Genomic DNA, 27,912 nt, shown 5'->3' with positions numbered 1-27,912 from the left:
CATTAAGACCCGATAACTCAGCCACGCTATTGCTAAGAAACAAGGAGCAGGGAGGAGGGCAAACCTCCTGATCCACGCCTGCCACTTACAGCCCAACTCGAGGCCTCTTAGTCTCCTGGGGCAGCAACTGCCCTTTCTAAGCATCCCAAGGGGCAGCTTCAGAGAGGCACTGGAGGGGATGCTGGACTTGTGCCCGTGATATGGAAAAGGGTGAATCCTTTATAGAACCAAACTAACACTATCTACCTGCAGTATCTGTCTGTCTGTCTGTCTCTATCTCTGTCTGTTTGTCTACTGTATCTCCCCCCCCCCTCTCTCTCTCTTTCTCTCTCTCTCTCTCTCTCTCTCTATCTATAAATCATCTCTCTCTCTCATCTCTCATCTATCAACTGCCTGCCTGCCTGCCTTCCTGTTTGTCTGTCTCTAACTTTTTCTGTCTGTCTACTGTATCTATCTACCATCTGTCTCTCCATCATCTATCTATCTATGTATCTATCTATCCAGTGCTTTTTTTGTAAAAGAAAAAGGTGCCGGAACTCACACATGTTATACAACCTGCCTTGCCTACCCTACAAGGTTCCATCCAAAAAAGGTGCCGGAACTCCGTTCTGAGCGTTCTATGAGAAAAAAAGCTATCTATCTATCTATCTATCTATCTATCTATCTATCTATCTATCTATCTATCTTCTGCCTGCCTGCCTTCCTGTCTGTCTGTCTGCCTGCCTGTCTCTATCTTTGTCTGTCTGTTTACTCTATCTATCTATCTATCTATCTATCTATCTATCTATCTATCTATCTATCTGTATCCCCATCTCTCTCTCTCTCTCTTCATCATCTATCTATCTATCTATCTATCTATCTATCTATCTATCTATCTATCTATCTATCTATCTATCTGTATCCCCATCTCTCTCTCTCTCTTCATCATCTATCTCTATCTCTATCTATCTATCTATCTATCTATCTATCTATCTATCTATCTATCTATCTATCTATCCATCCATCCATCCATCCATCCATCCATCCATCCATCCATCCATCCATCTCTTCACATGAAGGTTCAAGTTGACTACTTTATTGTGTTCTACCTAAAGTTCAGGAATCTGCCCAGACTACTTGCCTTCCTTTCAGAACCAATAATGTGTGAGGGAAATTAGGAAGGGTCAGGCTAGTTCCCCACTTGATCCCTCCTCTTTGCCTCCTTGGAGTTACCTCTCTCTCTCTCTCTACATCCATCCATCCATCCATCCATCCATCCATCCATCCATCCATAGAAAGAGAGATCCCCAAAAACAGTACCTGTAGCAAGTTTTATCTTTTTCTAAACCAGGGCTTTTCAACCAGTGGTACTGGTACCACCTGTGGTACATTGGTACCTGGCAGGTGGTACATGACCATCCCAGAATAGTGGTAGCGGGGAAGGGGAATGAGCTGAACTGGTGGCAGCACCACACAAGCATAAGCGAGAGATGGCTGGAGCTAGGCAACTGGTGGTACTCAGATGTTGCCATATCCTAAAAGTGGTACAATGGGTGAAAAGGTTGGAAAGCCCTGTTCTAAACTATTCCACCACGACATTTGCTTAGACCAAGTTAGATTTTCTTTAGGAGAGAAAAGGACACTAACTTAATAGGTGCAAATGTACGCTCTTTTCTTGGCAGCAAAATTACTAATTGGACCATCTATCAAAACATCACGACATCCTTCTTGGTGTTTATATGCGTTGGAATGTGTTTATAACACTCCAAATTCAAACATCACGAACAGGATGACTTCCCCCAGGCCCTAGTCTGGCGTCCAAATTTGGCATGGATGAGAATTACGAGGAAAACGGTCCAGGCCTATTGATGTGACAAAGGGAGAGAGAGAGATACACTGCTAATTTGGGAAGGAGGTCTCCTGTTTTGTGTTCCTCAGTTTTACGACAAGTGGGCTAAAGACGACGATTGCTTCAGCTTCAAAGACTAATATGAAACAGACCAGCCAAACATTTAATGATGGATTTCAGTTTTGATGCTATTTGCTTCCTTTTAACCTTTGTTTTGCTTATTTTTGTAAGCTGCCCCTTTACCAGGAAGAAAAAACAAATCTAGAATTTGAAAGAAAACATTTACTGGGGACCTAGTGGTGATTTTCTTCCTGGCCTTTTATAAGATAAAGGTAAAGGTTCCCCCGCACATGCGTGCTACTCGTTTCCGACTCTAGGGGCCGGTGCTCATCTCCATTTCAAAGCCGAAGAGCCAGCGCTTGTCCGAGGACGTCTCCGTGGTCATGTGGCCGGCGTGACTAGACGCCAAAGGCGCACGGAACACTGTTACCTTTCCACCGGAGCGGTCCCTATTTTTCTACTTGCATTTTTACGTGCTTTCCAACTGCTAGGTTGGCAGGAGCTGGGACACGTAACAGATGCTCACTCTGCTACGCAGCACTCGGGATTCGACCAGTCAAACAGCCGACCTTCTGATCGACAAGCTCAGTGTCCTAACCCACTGAGCCACCGCGTCCCTTGGCCTTATGTAAACGGCAACCTATTATGAAATTTGCATTATCATTGGCACCGAAGCATAAACAGTGAGGAATTTGGGGGGGGGGCTCTTAGATCCTGTTCTCATCCGGCGATACAGAAATCCATCTCCTTTTTAATCTGTATTCCCTTAAGAAAGAGAGGAGATTGGGGAAGAAAGCCAACAGACCAGCTTTTCGCCGATCTGGACAAATGCAGGGAGATCAGGTAGATAGACAAACAATGCAAAATGTTTTCAAAGCTTTCATAGGCATAAATAATACCATACCTAATAAGTGTCATGCTGTCAACAAAAATCGTAATATCAAAACCGGCTGTATGCAAGTGTTCAATGAGCAACATTGCTAACATATTTTGATAGCAGCTGAAATCCACCTTTGACAAGGAACGGAGTGCATCGGCAAATTTCCTCTAATAAGGCCTCTCAGGACATGGTTCTCATAGCTACAACAACCATGGAAAGGCCACGTCCTCGAGCTTATCACTAGTCAAGAACAAAACAACGAAACCCCAGATCAAAGGAAGGAAAGGGAGGGAAGGAGAGAGGGAGGGAGGGAGAGAGATAGGAAGGAAGGAAGGAAGGAAGGAAGGAAGGAAGGAAGGAAGGAAGGAAGGAAGGAAGGAAGGAGACGTAGTGTGTTGGGAAGGAAGTGGGACTGGAAGAAAGCAGTGAGATAGGAAGGAAGGAAGCAGTGAGAGGGAGGGACGGAGGAGAAAGGAAGGAAGGAAAGAAGGAAGGAAGGAAGGAAGGAGACAGATAGTGAGTAGGGAAGGAAGGAAGAGAAACAAAAAGGAAGGAGGCAGTGAGATAGGAAGGAAGGAAGCAGTGAGAGGGAGGAACCAACAGTGTTAGGAAGGAAGTGAGACAGGAAGGAAGGAAGGAAGAAGTGAGAAGGACGAAGGAAGGAAAGAAAGAAAAAAGGAAGAACATAGTGAGTTAGGAAGAATGGGAGACAGGGAGGGAGGGAGGGAAGAAGGAAGGAAGGAAGGAAGGAAGGAAGGAAGGAAGGAAGGAAGGAAGGAAGGAGATGTAGTATGTTGGGAAGGAAGTGGGACTGGAAGAAAGCAGTGAGATAGGAAGGAAGGAAGCAGTGAGAGGGAGGGACGGAGGAGAAAGAAAGGAAGGAAAGAAGGAAGGAAGGAAGGAGACAGATAGTGAGTAGGGAAGGAAGGAAGGGAAACAAAAAGGAAGGAAGCAGTGAGAGGGAGGAACCAACAGTGTTAGGAAGGAAGTGAGACAGGAAGGAAGGAAGAAGTGAGAAGAAGGAATGAAGGAAAGAAAGAAAAAAGGAAGAACATAGTGAGTTAGGAAGAATGGGAGACAGGGAGGGAGGGAGGGAGGGAAGAAGGAAGGAAGGAAGGAAGGAAGGAAGGAAGGAAGGAAGGAAGGAAGGAAGGAAGGAAGGAAGGAAGGATCCGGTCCTTGGACTTACTGGTAAAATTGACAACTTGGGGAAGTTATGCATGGTCTCCCATTCCCTCCTTAAATATTCCAGGGAGCCCACAAACACAATGTGTTTGAGCTCGTGGTAGTGGAAATTGCTTGCTCGGAGTGGCATCACAAAATTTCTCAGTCCTATCAGCGCTGATGTCACATCGCCAAATATACAAACCACCACGTGGCCGCTGAGGACTGTCATTGCAGCTTCACTTCGGGTCTGGAAAAAACAAAACACGAATCAAAACCGGGAAAGGAGTTAGGGTTTGAAATGCCATCTGAATCAAGCATGGCGGTGCATACAGGAGCAGGAGAACACCAGGACATTTTGACCATTTTGCCTCAAAAATATCCCACAGAGCGTTAAATGCTCAAAGCTTAGAAAATAGCATAGAGTTTGGAAAGCAAAGAATATTTGTAGCTGTTAAGTAGAATCCCACATGGTTAGTCTAGAACAGGGGTAGGCCACCTTGGCTCTTTGATGACGGGGACTTCAATACCCAGAATTCCTGAACCAGCCATGCTGACTCAGGAATTCTGGGAGTTGAAGTCCACAAGTCATCAAAGAGCCAGGATGGCCTACCCCTGGTCTAGAACAGGAGTCTCCAGACTTGGCAACTTTAGAACTTGTGGACTTCAACTCCCAGAAATCCCCAGTCAGCTGGCTGGGGAATTCTGGGAATTGAAGTCCACAAGTCTTAAAGTGGCCAAGTCTGGAGACCTCTGATATAGAAGATATGAGCCAGGTCTTCAAAATGTATAGATTCTTATCACAGTCACATATTCTAACAGACTACCCAGGAATGGGGTAAGAATGCATGGCGTTGCGGTGCCAGAACATAAATAATGGGTGGACCTTTGATCACACCATTAAAACCACCATACTGATTTTTTGGACCATCTCCTGTGGAAAACCTCTGAATGACACTCTAAACTGAATTTGAGGATTAGGGGATATTTGGGCAACTAAGATGATTAAAAGCCTGGAGACACATGAAGAACGGTTGCAGAATTGGGGTTTAGCTAGTCCTCGGTTGCATAAACATAGTGACAGAGACAAGATCACGTACCGCCTTATAAAGCCTTAGTCAGGCCACATCTGGAATACTGCATCCAGTTTTGGTCACCGCATTACAAAAAAAAAATGCTGAGACTTTTGGAAAAAGTGCAGAGAAGAGCAACTAAGATGATAAAAGGCCTGGAGACAAAATCATATGAAGAACGGTTGCCGAATTTGGGGTTGGCCAGTCTAGAGAAAAGAAGGACTGGGGCGACATAATAGCAGTTTTCCAGTATCTCAGGGGCTGCCACAAAGAAATTATTCTCCAAAGCACCAGATAATTAACCAGTGGAATATCTTGTCCCCAGAAATCGTGGATGCTTCATCGCTGGAGGTTTTTAAGAAGAGACTGGACAGCCATTTGTCTGAAACGGTATAGGTTTTCCTGCCTGAGCAGGGGGCTGGACTAGATGACCTCCAAGGTCCCTTCCAGCTCTATCCTGATTGATCGACTGGACAGGGGTATCTTTTATGAGAAAAATCTACTGATAAAAGGGAAACGCACAAGTCAGCTTGTAATATTATAACTCTGGTGGAATTATTTTCAGGCCAACGTGTGTTAGTAAACCCCTTCAAGGTTTATGAAGTTAAAAACTTCGGTGTTATATGGCTGAACTAACCAAATCTTGCAAATCTGAATCCCCTTCCTAAAGTCAAATTTCTTTTGGAAAGACTATTGACTGGAACAAACAATGAGCTTTTTGGTTTTTGGCACTCGTATCAGAAGCACTCAGGCACTTCTGGGTGGAAAGGATTAGTCAGTGACATCACCGTTGCCCGGGGGGGGTGGGGGGATGCCCATTTGGGGGTTCCTTTCATGTCCTCAGCAGGAGCTGGAGTGAAGGACGAGAACTCAACAATGCCCTGCAGCAGCTCTGGGTCTCAAACGTGGCCTTCCTGAGCCACTCTCTTCCTACTAGGAGATTAAAGGAATGCAATTAAGGCGGAGAGCCACTACTTCTCTGTTTAAGAGAGGTGAAGCTGATAGGATCCAACAGCCATCATTTGCAATTTGCAGACCTGGTGTTACAAAATCGCCTTAAGGAGGCAGGTTGCTTATAAAGGTAAAGGTTCCCCCGCACATGCGTGCTAGTCGTTTCCGACTCCAGGGGCCAGTGCTCATCTCCGTTTCAAAGCTGAAGAGCCAGCGCTTGTCCGAGGACGTCTCCGTGGTCATGTGGCCGGCATGACTAGACGCCAAAGGCGCACAGAACGCTGTTACCTTCCCACCGGAGTGTGTTGTGACTCAGGGCCAGCCTGTGGGTCCGACAGCCGGCTCCGATGTATCGGATGACTCAGATGAGGGGGAGGAGGGAAACGAACCGGCTGATGATGGTTTGGAGGCTTTGCAGAGCCCTCAGCCGGGGACCTCTTCTCAGCTGCGTGAGCCCGAGAGTGCGGAGGAAGATGACCCACAGCTGGCCCTGTTCAAGGACGCCCGACGCAGGAGGCAGTCGAGCAGGAACAAACAAAGAAAGACTGCGGGACTCCTCGGGAGGAGGCACAGGGAGACCACGCCCTGAGCTCTCTATAAAAGGAGTGTTTGGGGAGGGGCTGGTTGCTGAAAGCAACTTTTCCGCTTGAGAAGACAAGCTCTAGTGTTTTTGTTAACTGCGTAATAAATCTTGGCAGATGCCTTTTAGCCTTGGACGCTCTCCAGTCTCTTCTTTCTGAATAGGGGTTTGCCTTATTACAAGGCCAGAAGAGGGCTGGTTCAGAACAGAGTGGTCCCTATTTTTCTACTTGCATTTTTTACGTGCTTTCGAACTGCTAGGTTGGCAGAAGCTGGGATGAGTAACAGGCGCTCACTCTGCTACGCCGCACTCGGGATTCGACCCGCCAAACTGCCGACCTTCTGATCAACAAGCTCAGCGTCCTAACCCACTGAGCCACCGCGTCCTTTAGGTTGCTTATAGAAATGCTTAAAAATGTGACTATTCCAAGTGCAGTTTGCATATTTTGCTATGAAGTACTTCCTTCCTTCCTTCCTCCCTCCCTCTTCCTTCCTTCAATAATGATGATGATGATAATGATGATGATGGAAGGGACCTTGGAGGTCTTCTAGTCAACCCCCTGTTCAAGCAGGAAACCCTGAACCATTTCAGACAAATGGCTGTCCAGTCTCTTCTTAAAAACCTCCAGTGTTGGAGCATTCACCGCTTCTCTCTCTCTCTCTCTCTCTCTCTCTCTCTCTCTCTCTGTGTGTGTGTGTGTGTGTGTGTGTGTACACACAAACACACTGCACACACAAGCACCCACACAGTGGCAAATCTAGTAAACGGATCCTCAATCATAAGCAGACAAAAAGGGTTCTTCTAATGTCACTTTTTTTTTAACCGTGCAAACTTCGTGAAGTGGAACATTAAGGTCATTAAGCGTCGTCTCTGTTTAAAATATACTTAAAATATTCTAGCTGACATCTGTCGCCCTCGGTTATTTAACAACGTATGGAAAACGTGTCCCCAGTGGGCTAATGAACACTGTGGCATGCATATCAATTTGAACCATTTTGAATCACATTCTTAACAATTTACTCAGTGGAACCGGCTGGTTTATTGATCGCTTAAATGCCAATACTGCAATTCCAGACAATGTCATGGTTATTATACAAAGTCCCCTGAGAAAGGGAGGAACAGGGTTCTGCCATATGATCGTTAGACTAAACCAGAGCTGTCAGTGTTGTGTTACTCAGCAGTGCAGGGAAATCTCGACAAATCAACCTCTGAAACAAAATCCACACATACAGACACACACAGAGAGACTAAATAAAGGCAAAGTCCAACGGGATTCGGTATCACACACACAGCCGCAGCGTTAGCTGTGACATGTGGCGTTGTTTGTGCGCCGCAAACTTTCCCCAGACCTAACGAAGAAAGAAGTAACGAGGTAATTAGATTAGATTAGTCGAGTCAGCTTGACGGCTGTCCCCAACCCAAAGAGAACTCTCCGAAACCCAACGCAAAACCTTTTACACTTCAGAGAAACCTTGCTCTGGATGGCATCTTTGGATAAACGCGAAATAAAAATACCTCTCAATCACTGGATAATTAAAGCAAAAAAGAGAGAGATAGGTCGCTACTGTACAGCACATTAAAACGTAATTTACTGCTAAGCTTGTAAGCCGCCCTGAGTCTTCGGAGAAGGGCGGGATATAAATGGAATTAAAATAAATAAAATAAAATAAAAAAAAAATTTGAACCCAAAAAAAGGGGATAGAACGCAAGAGAAAAGTGCTAGGGTTTTTTTTTTTTTTTTTTGGGAAGCACCACGTTCTCTGGCCCTACCTAGATTGGCCTTGAAAAAGGTGGGAAAATTAAGGGTTGGTTTGTTTGTTTTTTTAGCAGAAATATTTAATGCTAGGACAAGTGCAAAGAGAAGATAAACAAATGGGAGAGACCTTTTTTTTTAAGCTTTCCACCCAAGCTCGAAAATAGATGCCGCATGTTAACAGTCATAGGAATGTTGATGAAAGGATTCATTAAAGAATGAGAGATTTTTATTTTGGCTTGTGTAGAAAGAAGAGAGCAGTCAAGCTGTTCTCCAAAGCACCTGAAGGCAGGACAAGAAGCAACGGGTGGAAACTAATTAGGGAGAGAAACAACCTAGAACTAAGGAAGAATTTGCTGGCAGTTAGAACAATTAACCAGTGGAACAACCTGCCTCCAGAAGCTGTGAATGCTCCAACACCGGAAGTTTTTAAGAAGAGACTGGACAGCCATTTGCCTGAAATGGTATAAGGTTTCCTGCCTGAGCAGGGGGTTGGACTAGATGACCTCCAAGGTCCCTTTCAACTCTGTTATTCTGAATCTTGAAAAAAAGTCAGACTGCTTTGCTGAAACTACAAGGAACCAGTTGATGGTTCGAAAGAACCTATAATGAATGAATGAATGAATGAATGAATGAATGAATGAATGAATGAATGAATGCATATATGGACACACAGAGAGAGAGACACACATTCTATAAACATTTTTTTTTTTGTTCTGAGGAACATTTTTGGCTGGAAAGTCACAGCTTTTGGAAAATCAGCTGCTACTTCTAAGCTTCCTACATTTTTATGTCCTGATTCATGTACTTGTGGTTACTATGCCGAATTTATGATCCCCTCCCTGTGGACCTCTCTGATTGAATACTTCCACATTTTGGACAGAGAGGACCGCTGGTTTGAAAGAGGGGTCAAAGAGGCCATCTGTGTCAAAATCGAACAGCCCTGTCTCAACAGAGGGGGAGGGATACAACATCATCCATCTCCAGTCTACAACACAAGTCCTTTCAGCAGCTCCAAGGAGGCTCCACACCCATTTGCACCACTCAGGTGACTCTGAGGACACAGATGAACCTCCAAGTGACCTCAATGACTCTCTAAAATAATAAAAACAACCAGCTGACTGCAAGGAGTAGAAATCCTTCCGTTCCCCACCATCCAGTCAGAGCTGAAGAAGCTTCTTGGATGAGAAGCGAAACGTCTTCAAAGAAAAACAAAGGAAGTCCAGTTGCCTCCTGAAAAAGTGCCTTTGGGACAGTAGCACAAAGCACATGCACACACATCTCTGGTGATAACACAAGACTTCTGACAGCAATAAAGGGTTAATATTGGTCAAGGGTATCCGCTCACTCATATATCACGTTCTAAATGCTCGTGTTGAGTGGGGCTTTAATGATTTGAAAGCTGCTCCATCACAGCGATAGGGTAGTTAAGAGCGCATTAATTGCAAGTGACATATATGGGGAAATTAATGATCCTGTGAATTTATCCTCGGACAAATGACGGGGATGCAGGCATTCATCAAGAAACCAAACGGCGCCATTGAATAGTTTCTAACTATCAGTTTGGACCTTCAGGGTTAATTAAGTTTGGATACAGTTGTGGGATATTGTACACTTGGAATACTCTGTACAGTTCTGGTCACCACAATCCAGAAAAGACACGGAGACCCTAGGAAGTATGAAAAGAAGAACGACGGAAATGAATCTGATCAGCTGTATTGGATAGTAATAAAATTTCAAGTTGCAAAAAGGGGGAAAAATCATGTTCTTCAAGTATTTATGTGGAGGCTTGCTTGGGAGAAACTGTAAGCCTGACTAACAAGAGATGCGAGGGCTACATGTTACACATAATACGAGTATCCTAGGTTCTGTACCAGAGACAGGCAAGGTATCTTAAAAGGTTGACCTCTAAATTTGGGCCTGGCCATCCATAAGTCCATATCCATAATCTCAGAGGGATAGCATCAAGATCACACAATAAAAATTGATAATACCACTTTATTCCGCACTAGACACACCCGCTTCTGCTCACCATGACAGAGAAAAGTTGCTGAAACTCTACAGGTGTGCAGAGAAGAGCAACAAGGGGCCTGGGTGCTAAATCAAATGATGGAGCTAGGTGTGTCTACCAGGGGGTAGGCAACCTTGGCTCTTTTATGACTGGTGGACTTCAACTCCCAGAATTCCTGAGCCAGCATGGCTCAGCTTGGAAACCTCTCCCTTTCCCCTCAGAGTGGCTGGCTCAGGAATTCTGGGAGTTGAAGTCCACGAGTCATAAAGCGGCCTAGGCCTAGGCCAGGGGTAGGCAACCTTGGCTCTTTTATGACTCGTGGACTTCAACTCCCAGAATTCCTGAGCCAGCATGGCTCAGCTTGGAAACCTCTCCCTTTCCCCTCAGAGTGGCTGGCTCAGGAATTCTGGGAGTTGAAGTCCACGAGTCATAAAGCGGCCTAGGCCTAGGCCAGGGGTAGGCAACCTTGGCTCTTTTATGACTCGTGGACTTCAACTCCCAGAATTCCTGAGCCAGCATGGCTCAGCTTGGAAACCTCTCCCTTTCCCCTCAGAGTGGCTGGCTCAGGAATTCTGGGAGTTGAAGTCCACGAGTCATAAAGCGGCCTAGGCCTAGGCCAGGGGCAGGCAACCTTGGCTCTTTTATGACTCGTGGACTTCAACTCCCAGAATTCCTGAGCCAGCATGGCTCAGCTTGGAAACCTCTCCCTTTCCCCTCAGAGTGGCTGGCTCAGGAATTCTGGGAGTTGAAGTCCACGAGTCATAAAGCGGCCTAGGCCTAGGCCAAGGGCAGGCAACCTTGCCTCTTTTATGACTCGTGGACTTCAACTCCCAGAATTCCTGAGCCAGCATGGCTCAGCTTGGAAACCTCTCCCTTTCCCCTCAGAGTGGCTGGCTCAGGAATTCTGGGAGTTGAAGTCCACGAGTCATAAAAGAGCCAAGGTTGCCTACCCCTGGCCAGCCTATCAAAGAGAAGGGTTAGAGGGTCTGTGTGTGTGTGATAATTGTCTTCTAGTAATTGAGGGGCTGTCACAGAGAAGAGGAGACTGAAGTATTCTCCAGAGAGCAGGACAAGAAGTAAGGGGTGGAAGCTTGTTACAAAGATCCAACTCAGAAGTAAAGAGACATTTTATGACAGTGAGGACAATTAAGCAACGGGATCGTCTGCCTCTTGGAATTGTGGGTGCTCCATGGTGGGAGATTTCCAAAATTAGACTGGACAACCAATTTGCCAAGAATCCCAAAGGAGCTTTTTTTTTTCAGGAGGCAACTGGACTTCCTTGTTTTTTCTTTGAAGACGTTTCGCTTCTCATCCAAAGGAGCTTCTTCAGCTCTGACTGGATGGCGGGGAACGGAAGGATTTGCAGGAGTATCAATCCTTCCATTGGCCACCATCCGCTCAGAGCTGAAGAAGCTTCTGGGGTGACAAGCGAAACGTCTTCGAAGAAAAAGAAGAACGTCCGGTTGCCTCGTGGAAAGGAAAAAAAAAGCATCTTTGGGACAATTATAACCTGGATGACTGAGAATCTCCATCGACATTTGCCTGGAATCTCCTGCTTTGGACCAAGGGTGGACTAGAAGACCTCTGAGGTCCCTCTCAGGCCTATGATTTATGCTCTACGTTCTACGGTTACTTACAAATCAGGGTTGTTTTTTCCCCCCTGTTAAACCTGAAAGCAGAAGCTGAAAATCAGCTCTCACTCTTCCAGGGGAATTATTATTATTATTATTTATTATATTTGTATACCGCCCTTCTCCCGAAAGACTCAGGGCGGTGAACAGGGCACATATAAAAAATACAGGATACAAAAATTAAAAAGAATTAAATAGTAGTGGATAATCACGAAAATCATGCTTATAGCAAAGTCACGTGGAATCTGCGTGGGACTGTCCACTGTCCTACTGGTTTCATTCAATTGTCGAAAATCTGTTGCTATGCTTTTGCAAAAAAAAAAAAAAGTCTGAATTCAACCCAGTGGCATCAGATTAGCTAGTTCGAATCACCTGTCAAATTTGTTTCGGAGAGTTAGCTCAATGAGTCGGTCAAATTGCCACCGAATCCCTGAAACTACCGTCCACACAGCTTTCTTGTAGACACTAAACACAGAAGAGTGAACCTTAATGAGTCTCACACTCGTTAAAACCCTGGACAATCATGAAAAGGGCCAGAAAGTCACAGGAAGTGTAATAATCGGCAGCTTTCTCACTGGTGTGGATTCTTTGCACGCTGAACTAGTCCTGTTCAAAGTCAGGAACACAAAAGAGTCGGAGGAAATTTAATACAACTCAATCTGACCGTACAGTATGAAATCGCCATGCTTCCTTTTCTTCTGATACTCACCAAAATAACTTTGTCAATCTCCTTTGCTGGACACCAATGAAACATTCCCGTGGAGTCATATTTTTTGACGTTGCAGTCCATGTTGTCAACTTGTTCGTTGCCGGGGATTAATAAAGGATCGTGTCTGAGCAAGAAAACAAACACGGCGGGATTAATATCAGCCAAAATCATCGCAACAAGAAAAGCATCAACTATGCTTTGCCATACCCACATTCAAGAAACGAGGAAAATGTGGGATCAGTTTGCAGTGTCACTTGCTTGTTTTGACGGACAGGAACAATTGTAGCTGGTTTTCTTTCATCTTAAAATACATATCCCTTCCCCCCCCAATTAAATACTACAAGAGCTTATATTAATATATTCAATAAAAAGGTAAAGGTAAAGGTTTCCCCGCACATGTGTGCTAGTCGTTTCCGACTCTAGGGGCCGGTGCTCATCTCCGTTTCAAAGCCGAAGAGCCAGCGCTTGTCCGAGGACGTCTCCGTGGTCATGTGGCCGGCATGACTAGACGCCAAAGGCATACGGAACACTGTTACCTTCCCACCTATTTTTCTACTTGCATTTTTTACGTGCTTTCGAACTGCTAGGTTGGCAGAAGCTGGGACGAGGAACAGGTGCTCACTCTGTTACGCGGCACTCGGGATTCGACCCGCCAAACTGCCGACCTTCTGATCGACAAGCTCAGCATCCTAACCCACTAAGCCAACACATCTGCCCCAATATATTCAATGGAGGGAAAGAATTAAAAAAAACAACACCCCATCCTGATCAATCAGCATAAGGGGGGGGAAGAGGGAGGAAGTCAACTGCCTGCTTTGTGACTCTTTTGAAACTTTAATAGACCGTGTGTTAAATATTTTAAAATTTCTCTAATCAGATTTTGGATTCTCAACTTGAAGCTTTTAATTACATCATTTATAGCAAATTGATTACCGAGAGCCATATCCAGAATGCATGATTTTTCAGGGATGTTTTGAGCAACTAAGAGGATTAAAGGCCTGGGGACCAAAACATATGAAGAAAAGTTACAGGATTTGGGTTTGGCCAGTCTGGAGAAAAGAAGGACTAGGGGTGACATGATAGCAGCATTCCAACATTTGAAGGGCTGCCACAAAGAGGAGGGGGTTAATTTATTTTCCAAAACACCAGAAGGCAGGACAAGAAGCAACAGATGGAATTAAGGAGAGAAGCAACCTGGAATTAAGGAGAAACTTCCTAACAGGGAGGACAATTAACCAGAGGAACAGAAGTTGCCTCCAGAAGTTGTGGGCGCTCCATCACTGGAGGTTTTCAAGACGAGACTGGACAGCCATTTGTCTGAAATGTTATGGGGTCTTCTGTTTAAGCAGGGGGTTGGACTAGAAGACCTCCAAGGTCCCTTCCAGCTCTATTCTGATTGATTGATTGATTGATTGATTGATTGATTGATTGATTGATTATTAAATGCAACAGATCTAGTCAAGGCCCAGGGCAAACTGAATGCAAACCCTGAAAGGAAAGACAATGCTGGCGTTCAATGCATCACAACATCCTCAGGTTTGTACAAAGAGATAAACCAGAAAGCAACGTGTTTTAGAGAATCAGCCAAGAGACTCCATCTATAACTCCAAATATATTCACAGCTCTTCTGTACTTCTTCTAGCCCAAATTACGTCCACCAAACTTCAGGCACAGAAGGAGTTGAAAATGTCCTGAGTTTTTTGGAGCAGATCGCGCCGCTTATGATCAAGAAAACTCAAGAGCCACACTAAATGCAGCGCAATAAGTCATAGCAAGACTGCCTCAAGGAAAACGCACCAATTCCATTTTCCAGCAAGCTTGCCGTAGGAGAGCTCGTATTATATTTTAAAGAGCAACAGTCACTTTGCAGCCCTTTTAAAATTCCCTCAATAAATTCAACCGGCAATTTTTTAAGTTGAGAAACCAGAATGGGAAGAGAGAGAGAGAGAGAGAGAAAAAAATCAAGACGAAAAGTTCCCCAAAAGTAAATCCGTTTTCTTAGCTCATTCCATGCAATCCTTGACTTACAACTACAATTTGAGCCCAAAATTTCTGTGGCTAAGTGAGACATTTGTTAAGTGAGTTTTGCCCCCCCCTTTCATGACTGCTCTCGCTCTGGTTGTTAAGCGAGTCACAGCTTGATCTTTGTGAAGTCTGTGTTCTGCAAAGAAACGGAATATATCTATTTACACACACACACACACACACACACACACACCCAAGCACACACACAGTGGGATAACTCTTGTCCCCATAGCGACTTGTCCCACAGTGAATAGGCCGTGGCGAATTGTCCCATCGCAAGTTGGCAGCAGAGAGTCAGCCGTAGGAAGTTGGCCATGACGAATTGGCCGTGTTGAGTTGCCCTAGACCTCTTTGGAGGACCATTCTTGCATCCAGGTCTGAAGTCGATTCATGTGGAACCATCCCCTTTTTGCCCCCCAGCTGGTCCGCAAAACCAGAGAAATTGGGGAACTCTTCTGTAGAAGGCTTCTTTCTCCTCCATGTGGGTTGACTCAACCAGAGTCAACTCACATTGAAACTTTCTCAAATTACACTTACTGGGGCCTGCCTATGGAGTCGCGTGTTGGATGTACACCGCCTCCTCTTTGTTCTGTCAAGAGGTTTACAAGTTTCTTTGTGATCCACACCCCTTATCGTCACATCAAGCCGATAACATCTTCTCTGAGAGAAATGTCTGCGGTGAGGTGATGGAGGCTGCAACGCTTCGTCTTTTGATGCGCTCCTTGCAACGGAGGGACGAAGGACCGTTTTGTCTGGTTTCCTTCCGGATCCGATGGGGAACTTCGCCTGCCTTTCCTACTGCCGCTTCCAACTTGCCCTAACAAATTGTGGCAATTAGCATGCGGTTAGTGTTACAATGCGGGCAGCCAGAGCAGGTGGTGCTAATAATTGAGAAAGCGTTTAGAGTTTTTAACACCCCGGCTGAATATTTCATAATCCGAGGCATGCTTCCCCGTCTACTCAGTGGGCCTCTGTCACTTCCATCTTCTCCGACTCCTGTGATTGGCGCTCGAAAGCTCCACCAAGCCCAGACTGACAGTTTGTCACGGGCAATGTCCTCTTTGCCGGGGCTGGCTGCAAAGATTGTCAGGCCGCTGTGATGGAATGCAGCAAATGTTTTCTGACTAATACACCCACCTTTGTCATCTAGCATTAGCTGTTCCTGTGGTCCTCTCCACTCAGCACCAAGGGCAATAAGTTGGAGAATCTCTCTCTCTCTCTCTCTCTCTCTCTCTCTCTCTCTCTCTCTCTCTTTCTCTCTCGTGCATTTTAATAATATTTTCTGGCTGATCACTACGTTTACAAGAGTAACCAGCAATGAAATTTCCACGTTTCCAGCAGATTTGCAGAAGCAATTTGTCAAATTAAAAGGACAAGGCCACGGAGGGACCTTCAGCTTAGCTAGTCACACTTAGCAACTTACAACAGAGAGAGGAGCCTTCCATAAATATTAAGCTGGTCCTAATTTGACATTTATCTCCTTTAGCACACTTTTGTGGGGGGTTTTTTTTGGGGGGATCCATGTTTCAAATTTAGGAATGCAAACAAATTCAGTATGCTTCACCTCACTCCCGCCTTGTAAGTTTTTTTATTTTTCCAAAAATGTATATGGCATGTCCACACTGTTTTCATAGGAATGTGGACATTTCAGGAAATGATCTGTTTTTCACCCCACTTTTACACTAAACTTGATTTTTGCAGGGTATTTTCATTTTGTATGCCATTCTACTGCATCGTGTCCCAAAGGTGCTTTTCCAACAGGCAACTGGACTTTCTCACTTTTCTTTTGAAAATGTTTTGCTTCTCATCCCAGAAGCTTCCTCCGCTCTGACCGGATGGTGGGGAAATGGAAGGATTTATACTCCTTTGCAGACAGCTGGTCATCTGCATCCTTTTAGAGGGTCGTTGAGGCCACTTGAAGGTTTGCCTGTGTCCTCGGGGTCATCTGAGCGGTGCAAATGGGCGTGGAGCCTTCTTAAAAGTGTTGAAAGGATTTGTGTTGTAGACTGGAGAGAGATGGTGTTTTATCCCTTCCCCTCTGTTGAAGGAGGGATGTTCAAGATGTCTTCTTTGATCCCTCTTTTAAAAAGAGGCTATCTCTGTCAAAACTGAACAGCCTTCTCTCAACAGAGGGGGAAGGATACGACATCATCTATCCCCAGTCTGCAACACAGTCCTTTCAGCCCTCTGTTCGCGTGAGTGGAGCTTTGTGTGTGAGCGCAAGTGGCCTCCGCTTGCATGGATGGAGCTTCATGCGTACGCACTTGCCCATCTCTCCTAAAGGTAAAGGTAAAGGTTTCCCCGCACATGCGTGCTAGTCGTTTCCAACTCTAGGGGCCGGTGCTCATCTCCGTTTCAAAGCCGAAGAGCCAGCGCTTGTCCGAGGACGTCTCCGTGGTCATGTGGCCGGCACGACTAGATGCCAAAGGCACACGGAACGCTGTTACCTTCCCACCGTAGTGGTCCCTATTTTTCTACTTGCATTTTTATGTGCTTTCGAACTGCTAGGTTGGCAGAAGCCAGGACGAGGAACAGGCGCTCACTCTGTTACGCGGCACTCGGGATTCGACCCGCCAGACTGCCGACCTTCTGATCGACAAGCTCAGCGTCCTAACCCACTGAGCCACCGCGTCCCTTTTCCATCTCTCCTACAGCCCACTTTTGAACAAGCGGCAGCCCAGGGATTGGGGACCGCTGGTCTAAGCTTGCCAATATGATACGCTTCTTCCCACTTTTGTTTTCAATTAATTATAACGTGTTGCTATGTTTAGATTTTAAACTTGACTCAAGTTGATTGTTATAAACCAGCTTTAGAGTTGACTTGTCTCAATATGTACGCGTGAGGATTGTCACAACCTTTCCAGGTAGTTTATTGAAAAACAGAAGAATAAGAGAAAGAGAGAGTTGGGAGGGACCTCGGAGGTCTTCTAGTGAAAGCCCCTGCTCGGGCAGGAAACCCTATACCACTTCTGACAAGAGGTTTCTTAGAACCCACAACTTCCAAAGCAAGCCATTCCATTGATTAATTGTTCTCACTGTCGGGAAATTTCTCCTTAATTCCAGGTTGATTCTCTCCTTGATTCCACCTATCGTTTCTTGTCCTGACTTCTGGTGCTTTGGAAAATAAGTTGACCCCCCCCTCTTTTACATTTAGGCAGGAAAAATCAAAGGTACAAGGACAGATTGGGCGAGACCTGGCTCATAAAACAGCCACTGTGAGAGGGACCTTGGAGTCCTAGTGGACGATCGCTTGACCATGAGCCAGAAGTGTGCAGCAGCTACCAAAAAAGCTAATACAATCCTGGGCTGTATAAACAGAGGCATAGGATCAAGATCACGCGAAGTATTAGTACCGCTTTATAAAACCCTAGTGAGGCCACACCTGGAATACGGCATCTTTTTTAGGTAAACATTTTTTATGGTGACCCACGCTTGCTTTTGAGGGCCCGTTGTGGAAGATGTGATCTGGAATCCTTTGACTGGGGTGGTATGAGGTCTCCTGCCTTGATCTAGAGGCTGAATTTCTTTTAATGAAGAGAAGGACCAGGGTTGACATGATAGCAGCCTTCCAGTATCTCAGGGGCTGCCCCAAAGAAGAGGGAGTCAAGCTATTCTCCAAAGCACCTGAAGGCAGGAGAAGAAGCAACGGGTGGAAACCAACCAAGGAGAGAAGCAACCTGGAATTAAGGAGAAACTTCCCAACAGAGAGAGGACAATTAACCAGTGGAACAGAAGTTGCCTTCAGAAGCTGTGAATGCTCCAACACTGGAGGTTTTTAAGAAGAGACTGGACTGCCACTTGTCTGAAATGGTGTAGGGTTCTCCTGCTTGAGCAGGGGGTTGGACTAGAAGACCTCCAAGGTCCCTTCCAACTCTGTTATTCTGTATTCTGACCTCCGAGGTCCGTCCCTCTATGATTCTGCGGTTGAATCTTGTGGCCATGGTCTCCTACGGACCGAAGGGAGGAGAGAAAGGCTTGGGGTTGGAACTCAAACCTTAGTCCAGCAGATGAAGAAAGGAGGGAAACAAAACAGGCCCAGGTTTGCTAAACTCCTCATTCATCGTCCAAGCGAGGTTTAGCGGTTCTGACGGGTTACTGAGCAGACAGCTCAAGACTGAGATGAGTTATCTCCCCGAGTCCCTCTTCAGCAAGCAATGAAAGCAAGGCTCCACTTTGAAAATCCTTTCCCCGTCATGCAAACTGACACAGGCCTGCTTTTCAAAAACCCACAGCCAATCTGTTGATCATTACTTATTTACAAAGGCCTCCAGGCAGAAAGTCCTGTAAAAACCATACTTGAGACGATATACACACTAGCTGTTTCGGCTTGTGGAAGTGTGTGTGTGTGTGGGGGGTGGTTTGCGGGAAGTTCCCCCCAAGGCTCCCTCCAACCATCAGTTTCCATTGCACACAAAATGTACCGTGTAACACTAAAGTATTTAATATATATGGTATAATATATCTACGGGAAAGGCATCTGCGTAGAAGCGTGTTAGCCCGTATTTGGTAATTTGATGTTTTGCTGAAGGCGATGACTTGAAAAAGCCTCTACCTTGCATTGAGGACCTGTCATCTTGGTACCCATGAGCCAGTAGAATAAAGAAGCACCCTAAAGCAGCAGAAAAATTGACGCAGCTTTGAAGCACATGAAAACAGTAGAACTCCCCCAGAATTATTATGGCTCCAGATCAAAGAAATGAGGCGTACTTTACATAGCAAATAGGGACACAAACACTTCGCTCCAAACGATACCAGGTCGTCTGTCTTCTCTGTCTTTCTTCTTTTCTTCTTCCTCCTCCTCCTCCTCCTCCTCCTCCTCCTCCTCCTCCTCCTCCTCCTCCTCCTCCTCCTCCTCCTCCTTCTTCTTCTTCTTCTTCTTCTTATTTTATTTCAGGTTTATATCCCTATATTTACCAGATAACAGAAGGACTGGGGGGAAATTTCTTTCTCTCTCTCTCTCTCTCTGTCCAATTTCTACACGAGCAGAAATTAACGGAGAGCAGCTACCTGGAAGTTAAAGGATGCAAGGATATATATTTGAGTGACTTACACAAAGCAGCAACCGTTGTTCAACAGAAAGAGAGCAGAAAGATGCAAAACCCTGATTCCAATTTCTCTTTTCCTGCCCTTCCGGTCAAAATTCGAAATGAAAATGAAAATCGGTGTATTTGAGGAAAGACAGCTGTAGATTTCAGGGGACATCAGTTCCTTGAACCAAGCAGGAAACAGCGTTGTGTCTGAATCTCCATATAGTGTCTGGGTTTAATCTCCCTTTTTTTTTTTTTTTTTTTGGTTTGCCTTTTTTTTTTGAAACCACAAAATTGTAAGGCGCAGGAGAGTAAGAAACCTGGATCTCGTTTTATGCCTCCTACTGGTAAAAGTGCCAGAATTGGGAGAGGTAAGTCATCCGCCAGGAATTCAGGCTTTAAAATCCCAAGTATAAGGACACCCCGATTTTATAAACAGACGTTTTTGTCCCAAAGACAATTCAGGATCAATACTGAAGAAGTTTGAAAAGAGGAACAAAAAGTAAACACTTTCAGAACCGGTTCTGTGTAACCTGTTTACAAGCTCATCTTGAGAAATTCTGACGGGGAGTTTCGGCTCTTAAGACTTCCATCCTAGCGGAAACACTTGTGGGCACCAAGCGTTCCGAACACCGTAACAACGCCTTAACAACACCGACAACGACGCCTTTTGTAATGAATGCTATTTTTTTTTTTAGCCCCAGGACGACGACGTTAGTTTTGAACTTTGCTTCGGAAAGCGCCCAGATTCATTATCCCATCCGCCCCTCCCTCCCTCCCCATTCTCTTCTTGATTTTTTATTATTTTTTTCCCCAAATCAATTAGAGGAAATTTGATTTCGGTCGACAGGATCAAAAGGGAAGGTAATATTCAGGTTCATTTCTGATTGCGGGGATACGTCTCACGCACGGTTTTAAGTACAGAAAACAGCACTCGGAGGGATTTGGAGGGGGAAAAAAAAAAAGAGAATTGCCCTAGGCAAACTCACCCCGTGGGTTTCTCGGATTGGTTAGCGCTATCATTAGTGCCACTGCTGTTTAAGAACTACACACGGACAAGCTGAGTGACAGCTAAGACTTTAAAGCCTATGTATTTTTCAAACAGGTTTTCAAACTGTTTTTCATGACAGATTTTTTTTTCTTTCTCCCCCCCCCCATTCCCCCCCTTGAGCTCTATCATTAACTGCTGACAAGCTGACAGAATAAATACTCCGGCGTTTCAGAAACCATCTAACAGTCTTTTACTTTTTCTAACACCCTGCCACGATTCTGTGGGGGTTTTTTTTCTTATGAGGTTTTTTTTTTGAGGGGGGTGTGTGTGTGGGAGGGGGGAAGGAGGCGAAATTATTGTCTTGAAGAGAAGAGATAAAGATAGGAATGACTCCGGAGCTCACCTGCTCAATTTGGGCGAAGAATTGGGCGACGTCCTCATCCCTCCATTCCGTTGCTTCTTCTTGGGCGACAGACTCGTCAGCTGCTCGTCTTCAACTAGAAACACAAGGAACTCGTGAGGTTATGTCCAGCTCAGACATGGGATACAGGTGAAATAGCCACAACAACAACAACAACAACACACACACACACACACACACAACACACGCACACACACTGTTCCACTCCTGCTATCTTAGATCATTGCTACTTTTCATCAGCTTGAATAAAGAAACCCATCCTGGCTGAAAAAGAGATGGGTTGAAAAACTCAAGGAAAAGAAGAGAAACAAGTGATATCCCTGATAGCCTTGTTTTTAAAAAAGAAAATAGGGGGGGGGGAGCATGAGAGTTTAGCTAGACATAACAATACTGAATCTAGTGTGAGAACCAAGGTTATTGAAATAAGAGATGATAAGAATTGGCCGGGCTGGAGAAATGGAGGGTTCTCCAAACTAATTGGGGAATGTGATTTATGACTGTTCATTGGAGGAGGGAATTGTGCTTTGATACTAGGTGCCCGAGTTGGGGGGGTGGGATTCAGTTTTTGGCTTCGATTGTGTTAGTGCGGATGTTATGCTACTCGAATAAAGATTCTTTAAGGTAAACAATGCCTTGAAGTTCTTTGGAAAGTTTCATCTGTCGGAACCAGGACATTAAGCTAAAAACTAAGTTCCAACAATGAGATGTGCTCGTAGAAAGAAATCCATTGGGTGGCCAATGGACAAAGCAAAGGATTTATTAAAAAAAATGGGCGTGAGGTTTGCCGTATTAGCAAAAACTACAGATGCTTTGAGGTGGTTTGTTATTATCATTGCATCCTTTGGCAAAATTCTTCAGCACGGCAGTTGTTAACCTTCAACACAATGACACCAGCATTTCCTAACAAGCTCTAATTCAATGCCATTATTACTGTAAGATTATTATGAATGGATCGGTATTTTTGCTAATTAGAAACGTCTAGTCTAGCAAAACGCTCCTGCGTTCAAAGGAAACAAACAAATTAATATTTCAAAGGGAAGAGGAAATGAGACCAATACGAAACAGTACGTTAAGAACAATAACAACAAAACAGGGCCCTCAATCATTTCAGGAATTATTGGAAGAAAGAAGAATAAAATGCAAAGAAAGGAGTAGAAGACGGAGGAGAGGAGACAGCAGATTTCATGGCAAAAGAATCAGACTATAGAGCATAGAGAGAAATTGAATGCCAGCATCTAAATTGCACTTTTAATAGCTTTGTGATATTTTTGGTGGCAGTTGGGAACTCGTATGTTAAACCTCTGTGGATGTTTTCTGTAATTTACATCTTTCCATCCATCAGTCTGTCCTTCCCTCTGTCTAAATTTATAAATTCGGCCAAGTGCCGATCTAGAGCAGAAGCTTAAATCTCTCACGATAATTAGAGAGGGGGAAAAAAGTAGCTAAAACCTTCTAAACCAAACATTAGAACGATTGGCTTTGAACGGTAGAACCCATTTCCTCCATTTCATAAAGCAAACGTATGTAGGAATAATATGTACATAGGAAGTCCTGGACTTTACAACAGTTCATTTATTGACTGTTCAAAGTTACAGCAGTACGGGGAAAAAAGTGAATTATGACCATTTTTTTCACAGCTACGACCTTTGCAGCATCAGGGTCATGTAATCAAAAATCCAGACGCTTGGCAACTGACTCATACTTATGACCGTTTCCGTGTCTCGGGGTCACGCGATCCCTGTTTGCGACCTCCTGACAAGCCAAGGCAACGGGACAAGCCAGATTCACTTAACAACCAGGTTACTAACTTATCAACTGCAGGGATTCCCTTAACAATCGTGGCAAGGAAGATTGTAAAACGGGGACAAAAGTCACTTAACAAACGTCTCACTTAACAACAGACATTTTGGGCTCAATTGCGGTCGTTAAGTCAAGGACAATTGTATTTCTATGTATGTGCATGTGTGTGTGTGTAGATAGATAGATAGATAGATAGATAGATAGATAGATAGATAGATAGATAGATAGATGATAGATAGATAGATAGATGATAGATAGATGAATGATAGATAGATAGATAGATAGATAGATAGATGATAGATAGATAGATGATAGATAGATGGATGATAGAGATAGATAGATAGATAGATAGATAGATGATAGATAGATAGATGATAGATAGATAGATAGATAGATAGATGATAGATAGATGGATGATAGATAGATAGATAGATAGATGATAGATGATAGATAGATAGATGATAGATAGATGGATGATAGATACATAGATAGATAGATAGATAGATAGATAGATAGATGATATAGTATTTAGTATTTTAGTATTTTATTAAATTTGTATACCGCCCTTCTCCAGATAGATAGATAGATAGATAGATAGATAGATAGATAGATAGATGGATGGATGGATGGATGGATGGATAGATAGATAGATAGATGATAGATAGATGATAGATAGATAGATAGATAGATAGATAGATAGATAGATAGATAGATAGATAGATATGGAGATATAGATGATGGAGAGAGAGAGATGGGGATACAGATAGATAGATAGATAGATAGATAGATAGATAGATAGATAGATAGATAGATAGACAGACAGACAGAGGGATGGATGGGTAGATAGACAGCTAAGTAGGTAGGCAGACAGACAGAGATAGAGAGAGGGATGGATGGGTAGATAGAGAGGTAGATAAGTAGATAGATTATACATACATACATATGTGTGTGTATATGTGTAAACAGCTTGATGTTTTTTAAGTCTGTGTTCTGCAAAGAATGGAAAATGAATATATTTATATATACACATATACACACACATGCACTGTGTGTGTTTGTGTGTGTGTATACATACGTATATGTATACCCACACAAACACACACAGTGTGATGTCTACGTGTCTGTGTAGATATATTCATATTCCATTCTTTGCAGGACACAGAGTGTCTTGTGGGTGTCCGTGTTTTGCAGGCGAGGCCCAGCCAAAGAGAGACCTTGATAGACAGGGCTGGGTCTGGAACAGAATGAAATACATCGCTGGGCTCCCAGTACATTTAAACAAACAAAAACGTATCAGCGACCCCAACAGTTGTGTCATTTGGTGGGACTGTGCATGTTCTCTGTTTCTGATGAATGGGCAAAAGCCACATTTTTCTCTGAACGCTTTGATTGTCGCAAGATTGCATCATCCGAACCCTGAACACCTTCCTCTTCAATTTTGCACCTTTATTCCGTGCCACATAAAGTCGCCCTAGGCATTTGCTCAGCTGCAACTATCCCCTGTCGGATCAAGCCGCAACCTCTTTCCAACAGCGCAATTTAAATATATATCTAAGAAGCTGACAAGCAAAGCGCGGATTTAAGTGGCTCTGAACACTGGATATAAGCCAGATTTCTTTGGCTATGGAATTCAGAAATCCTTATGTATGCTTGCATGTTTTATTATGTCTGGGCATCGCAGATCAAAAAGATAACATTTGCTGGGTGCGACAACGACGACAGCGGCAGATGGACACTTGCGCTGTGTTTTCAAACTTAAATGGAATTAAATGTAAGTTAGAATCTATTTGCGCAACACATTAAGCCGGTTCAGCTTGACAGTGGAGGCTTCAGACAAAAGCCTTCCCATATCCCAACTTTTCGGAGTTCAAGGTAAGCTGCATCCGAGATTGAGCTGGCTTGATATGACCACGGATCTATTCCATCCTGCCTTCCGCCCCACATCAAAGCACTGGTGAAATTGATTAGGAATTAATTAGCAACCAGCCAGCTATTAACAAGATGCCGGATGGCTTAGCTTGGGGTTTTTTTTTTTTCAGGGGTGGGGTGGGGTGGGGTGGGGGGAGGCTGGAGACAAGAGGGGCTGTCAGCTTCAGAGGCAGCAGTTTTCCTTGAAAGAAAATTCCTAGGTGAAGGAAATTACTCAAGATATACTAGATCTACAAGACGCTGAGCTTGTCAGCTGGAAAAATGACATCCTGGGGTTTGAGACCTGAGCACCACAGGATGGGGTGAGCTCCCGTCACTTGTCCCAGCTCCTGCCCACCTATCAGTTTGAAAGCATGCCACTGCGAGTAGATCAATAGGTACCACTTCGGCGGGAATGTAACAGCATTCCGTGTGCCTTTGGTGTATAGCCATGCTGGCCACATGACCCCAGAAAATGTCTTCAGACAATGCTGGCTCCCTCAGCCAAGAGACAGAGGTGAGCCCGGCCCCTCAGATTCGAACACAACTTGACAGGGAAACCTTTAACTTGAGCTTACTAGAATTGCTACAGTTGTAAAACACACCTACTAATGCTATTTGATCGATTCGCCTAACTGAATTTGTCTCACAACTGCGGCAAGAAAAATGAGGGCAAGGTTCACTTATTGTGTCGCTTAGCCATTTCAGGGCTCAATTGCGGTCGTTAAGTCGAGGATCACCGGTACTCAACCTTAAAATCCCTTTATTTACGGTGTGATTATTGTCTCCAGAAGAACCAATTGCCTAGACCAGAGGTCCCCAACCTTTTGGGCGCCAGGGACCGGTTCCGTGGAGAGAGTTTTTTTTCCACGGACTGGAGGGAGCGTGGTTTCATGTGCTGCCTGCACCCCACGGATGGGACTTCTTTTGTTTGTGCAGCCCAGATGCTGGCATGCCGCAACCTGGTTGTTGGCATGCCACGGCCCGGTACTGGTCCACAGCCTGGGGGTTGGTGACCCCTGACCTAATCACCTGACACTTGCCAAAAAAAGCAAATTTTCTCATTTTTCAGGATAATGCCTGGGTAGATTTCCCCTCCCTTCTTAGGCCTCTGTGACTCGGGAACCAAATATGCCCAAAAACAATGTGTCAGCTATTTCTGTATTTCTCCCCTATTTCTGTGTTTCTTCTTCTTCACCCTCTGTAAAATAATAATAACAACAACAACAACAGATGAAACATATTCTGTATGCTGAAAGTGTGCAGCTTCAACCTTTCCCAACTGGCTCAGAGCAATGTAGAGGTGGTGATCTCCTTTGTCAGCTGCCGCACGTACTTAGACCCTTGCGTGATCACTCTCGAATTCCTCTGCCCCTTGTCAAATCTACACAAACTTACAGTGAAACTACAAAATATGGCAGATTCACTGAGGATCAGGAAGAGCCCAGACGGCTGATGTCTCTTTCTTCAGCTAAAAGTTCAACTGATGAGTTGGTAACACATTTCTAATCCAGGCAAATGCTTGCCCCTACCTACAGTACGGTACATGTGTGTAGGCGTGCGTGTGTATGTACCTTCTGTCGCTTTGCTTATCGAAAACAGCAAAAAGGGATAAATCAAATCATTTACAATTTTATTTTTTGCCCAGAGAGAGAGGGAGGAATGTGTACTTGTGAACACATTGTAAATAAATATTTCAGTTAATTATTTATGCCTCGGTCATTAATACTTTATTTTCCTCTGCTTTGCCTTGGCAGAACGCATCATAAAATCATTGATTAGCACGTCAAGGTACTGATGTTCAAGTATTCACTCACTAAAATATTCAGTCTGATGGAAAGAGGGTTGTCTATTGATGGAGGAATGATAAAAAAAAATCTGGGATACATCAGGGAGCCTTTTTAACAGAGAGAGAGATGGTGACAATATTATTGGCAAATTTGTAAAACACACAATGTTCCCTATAACTGCAGAGGGTGATTAAGAAATCCTTTCTATTCTTTGGAAAAGAGACCAAAATGTACGGTAAAGTAGTCCCTGTGGATTTTTTTTATTTTTATTTTTATTTTAATTCCATTTATATCCCACCCACAATAATAAGTCCATATACTGCTGCAACCCTAGAGCAATAACTTAAAAGCGGATTAACGCCACGGGCTTTCATAATTTTATTTATTTTATTTTATTTTAATTCCATTTATATCCCACCCTTCTCCGAAGACTCAGGGCGGCTTACAAGCTTAGCAGTAGCCTTCATTTTATGTATATGCCTGCTTATTAGGGCTTCCACACACACACCCCAAGCGGCATTATTACAAAGTCAGCTTATTGCCCCCAACAATCTGAGTCCTCATTTTACCTACCTGGGAAGGATGGAAGGCTGAGTCAACCTTGAGCCTGGTGGGACGCGAACCTGCACTAATTGCAGGCAGCTGGTGTTACTTAAGGAGGCATTAGCCCACTGCTCCACCAAGGATCTTACTCTGTTAGTTGTTGCCAGGTATAGGGGGCGCTGCTCCTGTCCGTTTCAAGGCCATTGAGCCATCACTGTCTGAAGACATTTTGTGGCCAGCATGACATCACGGGGCGCTGTTACCTTCCCATCCAAGCAGTACCTATTTATCTACTCACATTTGCATGCTTTCAAATTGCTATATGGGCAGGAGCTGGGGCAAGGACAGGAGCTCACCCCTTCACGGGGTGCTCAGGTCTTGAACCTGGGCTGCTGGCTTTCCAGCCGACAAGCCCAGCGTCTTAACCACTGTGAGCCGCTTGATGCAGGTAATAAAATTCGATGAAATTCATAATCGTGAAGCAGATTTGCAACTGCAAAACCAGCGTACGCATCCGTACTTGAAAGTGAGCGACCGAAGGGCAGATTTTGAACATCCCTGGTCATGCTCATTTGAGTGCTTCAACCCGTTGAGCCACGACCTTCCTCACAATTCGGCAGCAATTGCCTTTCATCCGCCAAGGATAACAGACTGAGTTTCCACACATTTCAGATTTTAGGGGTTGTTCGGTCAAGTGGGCTGAGGGTGGGGGCCTTCGTACATAAGAATACTTTGCAGTTTGAAGATATGTTGACAGGCTTCGCTGG

The 27,912-nt window shown here is 44.5% G+C and overlaps 1 protein-coding gene across 1 annotated transcript in view; it reads right to left on the bottom strand.

Moving 5' to 3' along the window:
* The window catches only part of KCNMA1 (potassium calcium-activated channel subfamily M alpha 1), a 423,981-nt gene that overhangs the window by 64,741 nt on the left and 331,328 nt on the right, over positions 1–27,912 (bottom strand). Inside the window, exons 15-17 of the mRNA XM_083363343.1 lie at positions 21,087–21,180; positions 12,641–12,764; positions 3,958–4,182 (exon numbers count right to left, since the gene is read on the bottom strand). Of these exons, the coding sequence (XP_083219469.1) occupies positions 3,958–4,182; positions 12,641–12,764; positions 21,087–21,180 (443 nt within the window). The remainder of the gene's footprint in view (positions 1–3,957; positions 4,183–12,640; positions 12,765–21,086; positions 21,181–27,912) is intronic.

Source organism: Vipera ursinii, assembly GCF_947247035.1.
Source record: "Vipera ursinii genome assembly, chromosome: 5".
In the NCBI taxonomy this organism is placed as follows: Eukaryota; Metazoa; Chordata; class Lepidosauria; order Squamata; family Viperidae; genus Vipera; species Vipera ursinii.
This window is presented reverse-complemented; position numbering and strand designations above follow the sequence as displayed.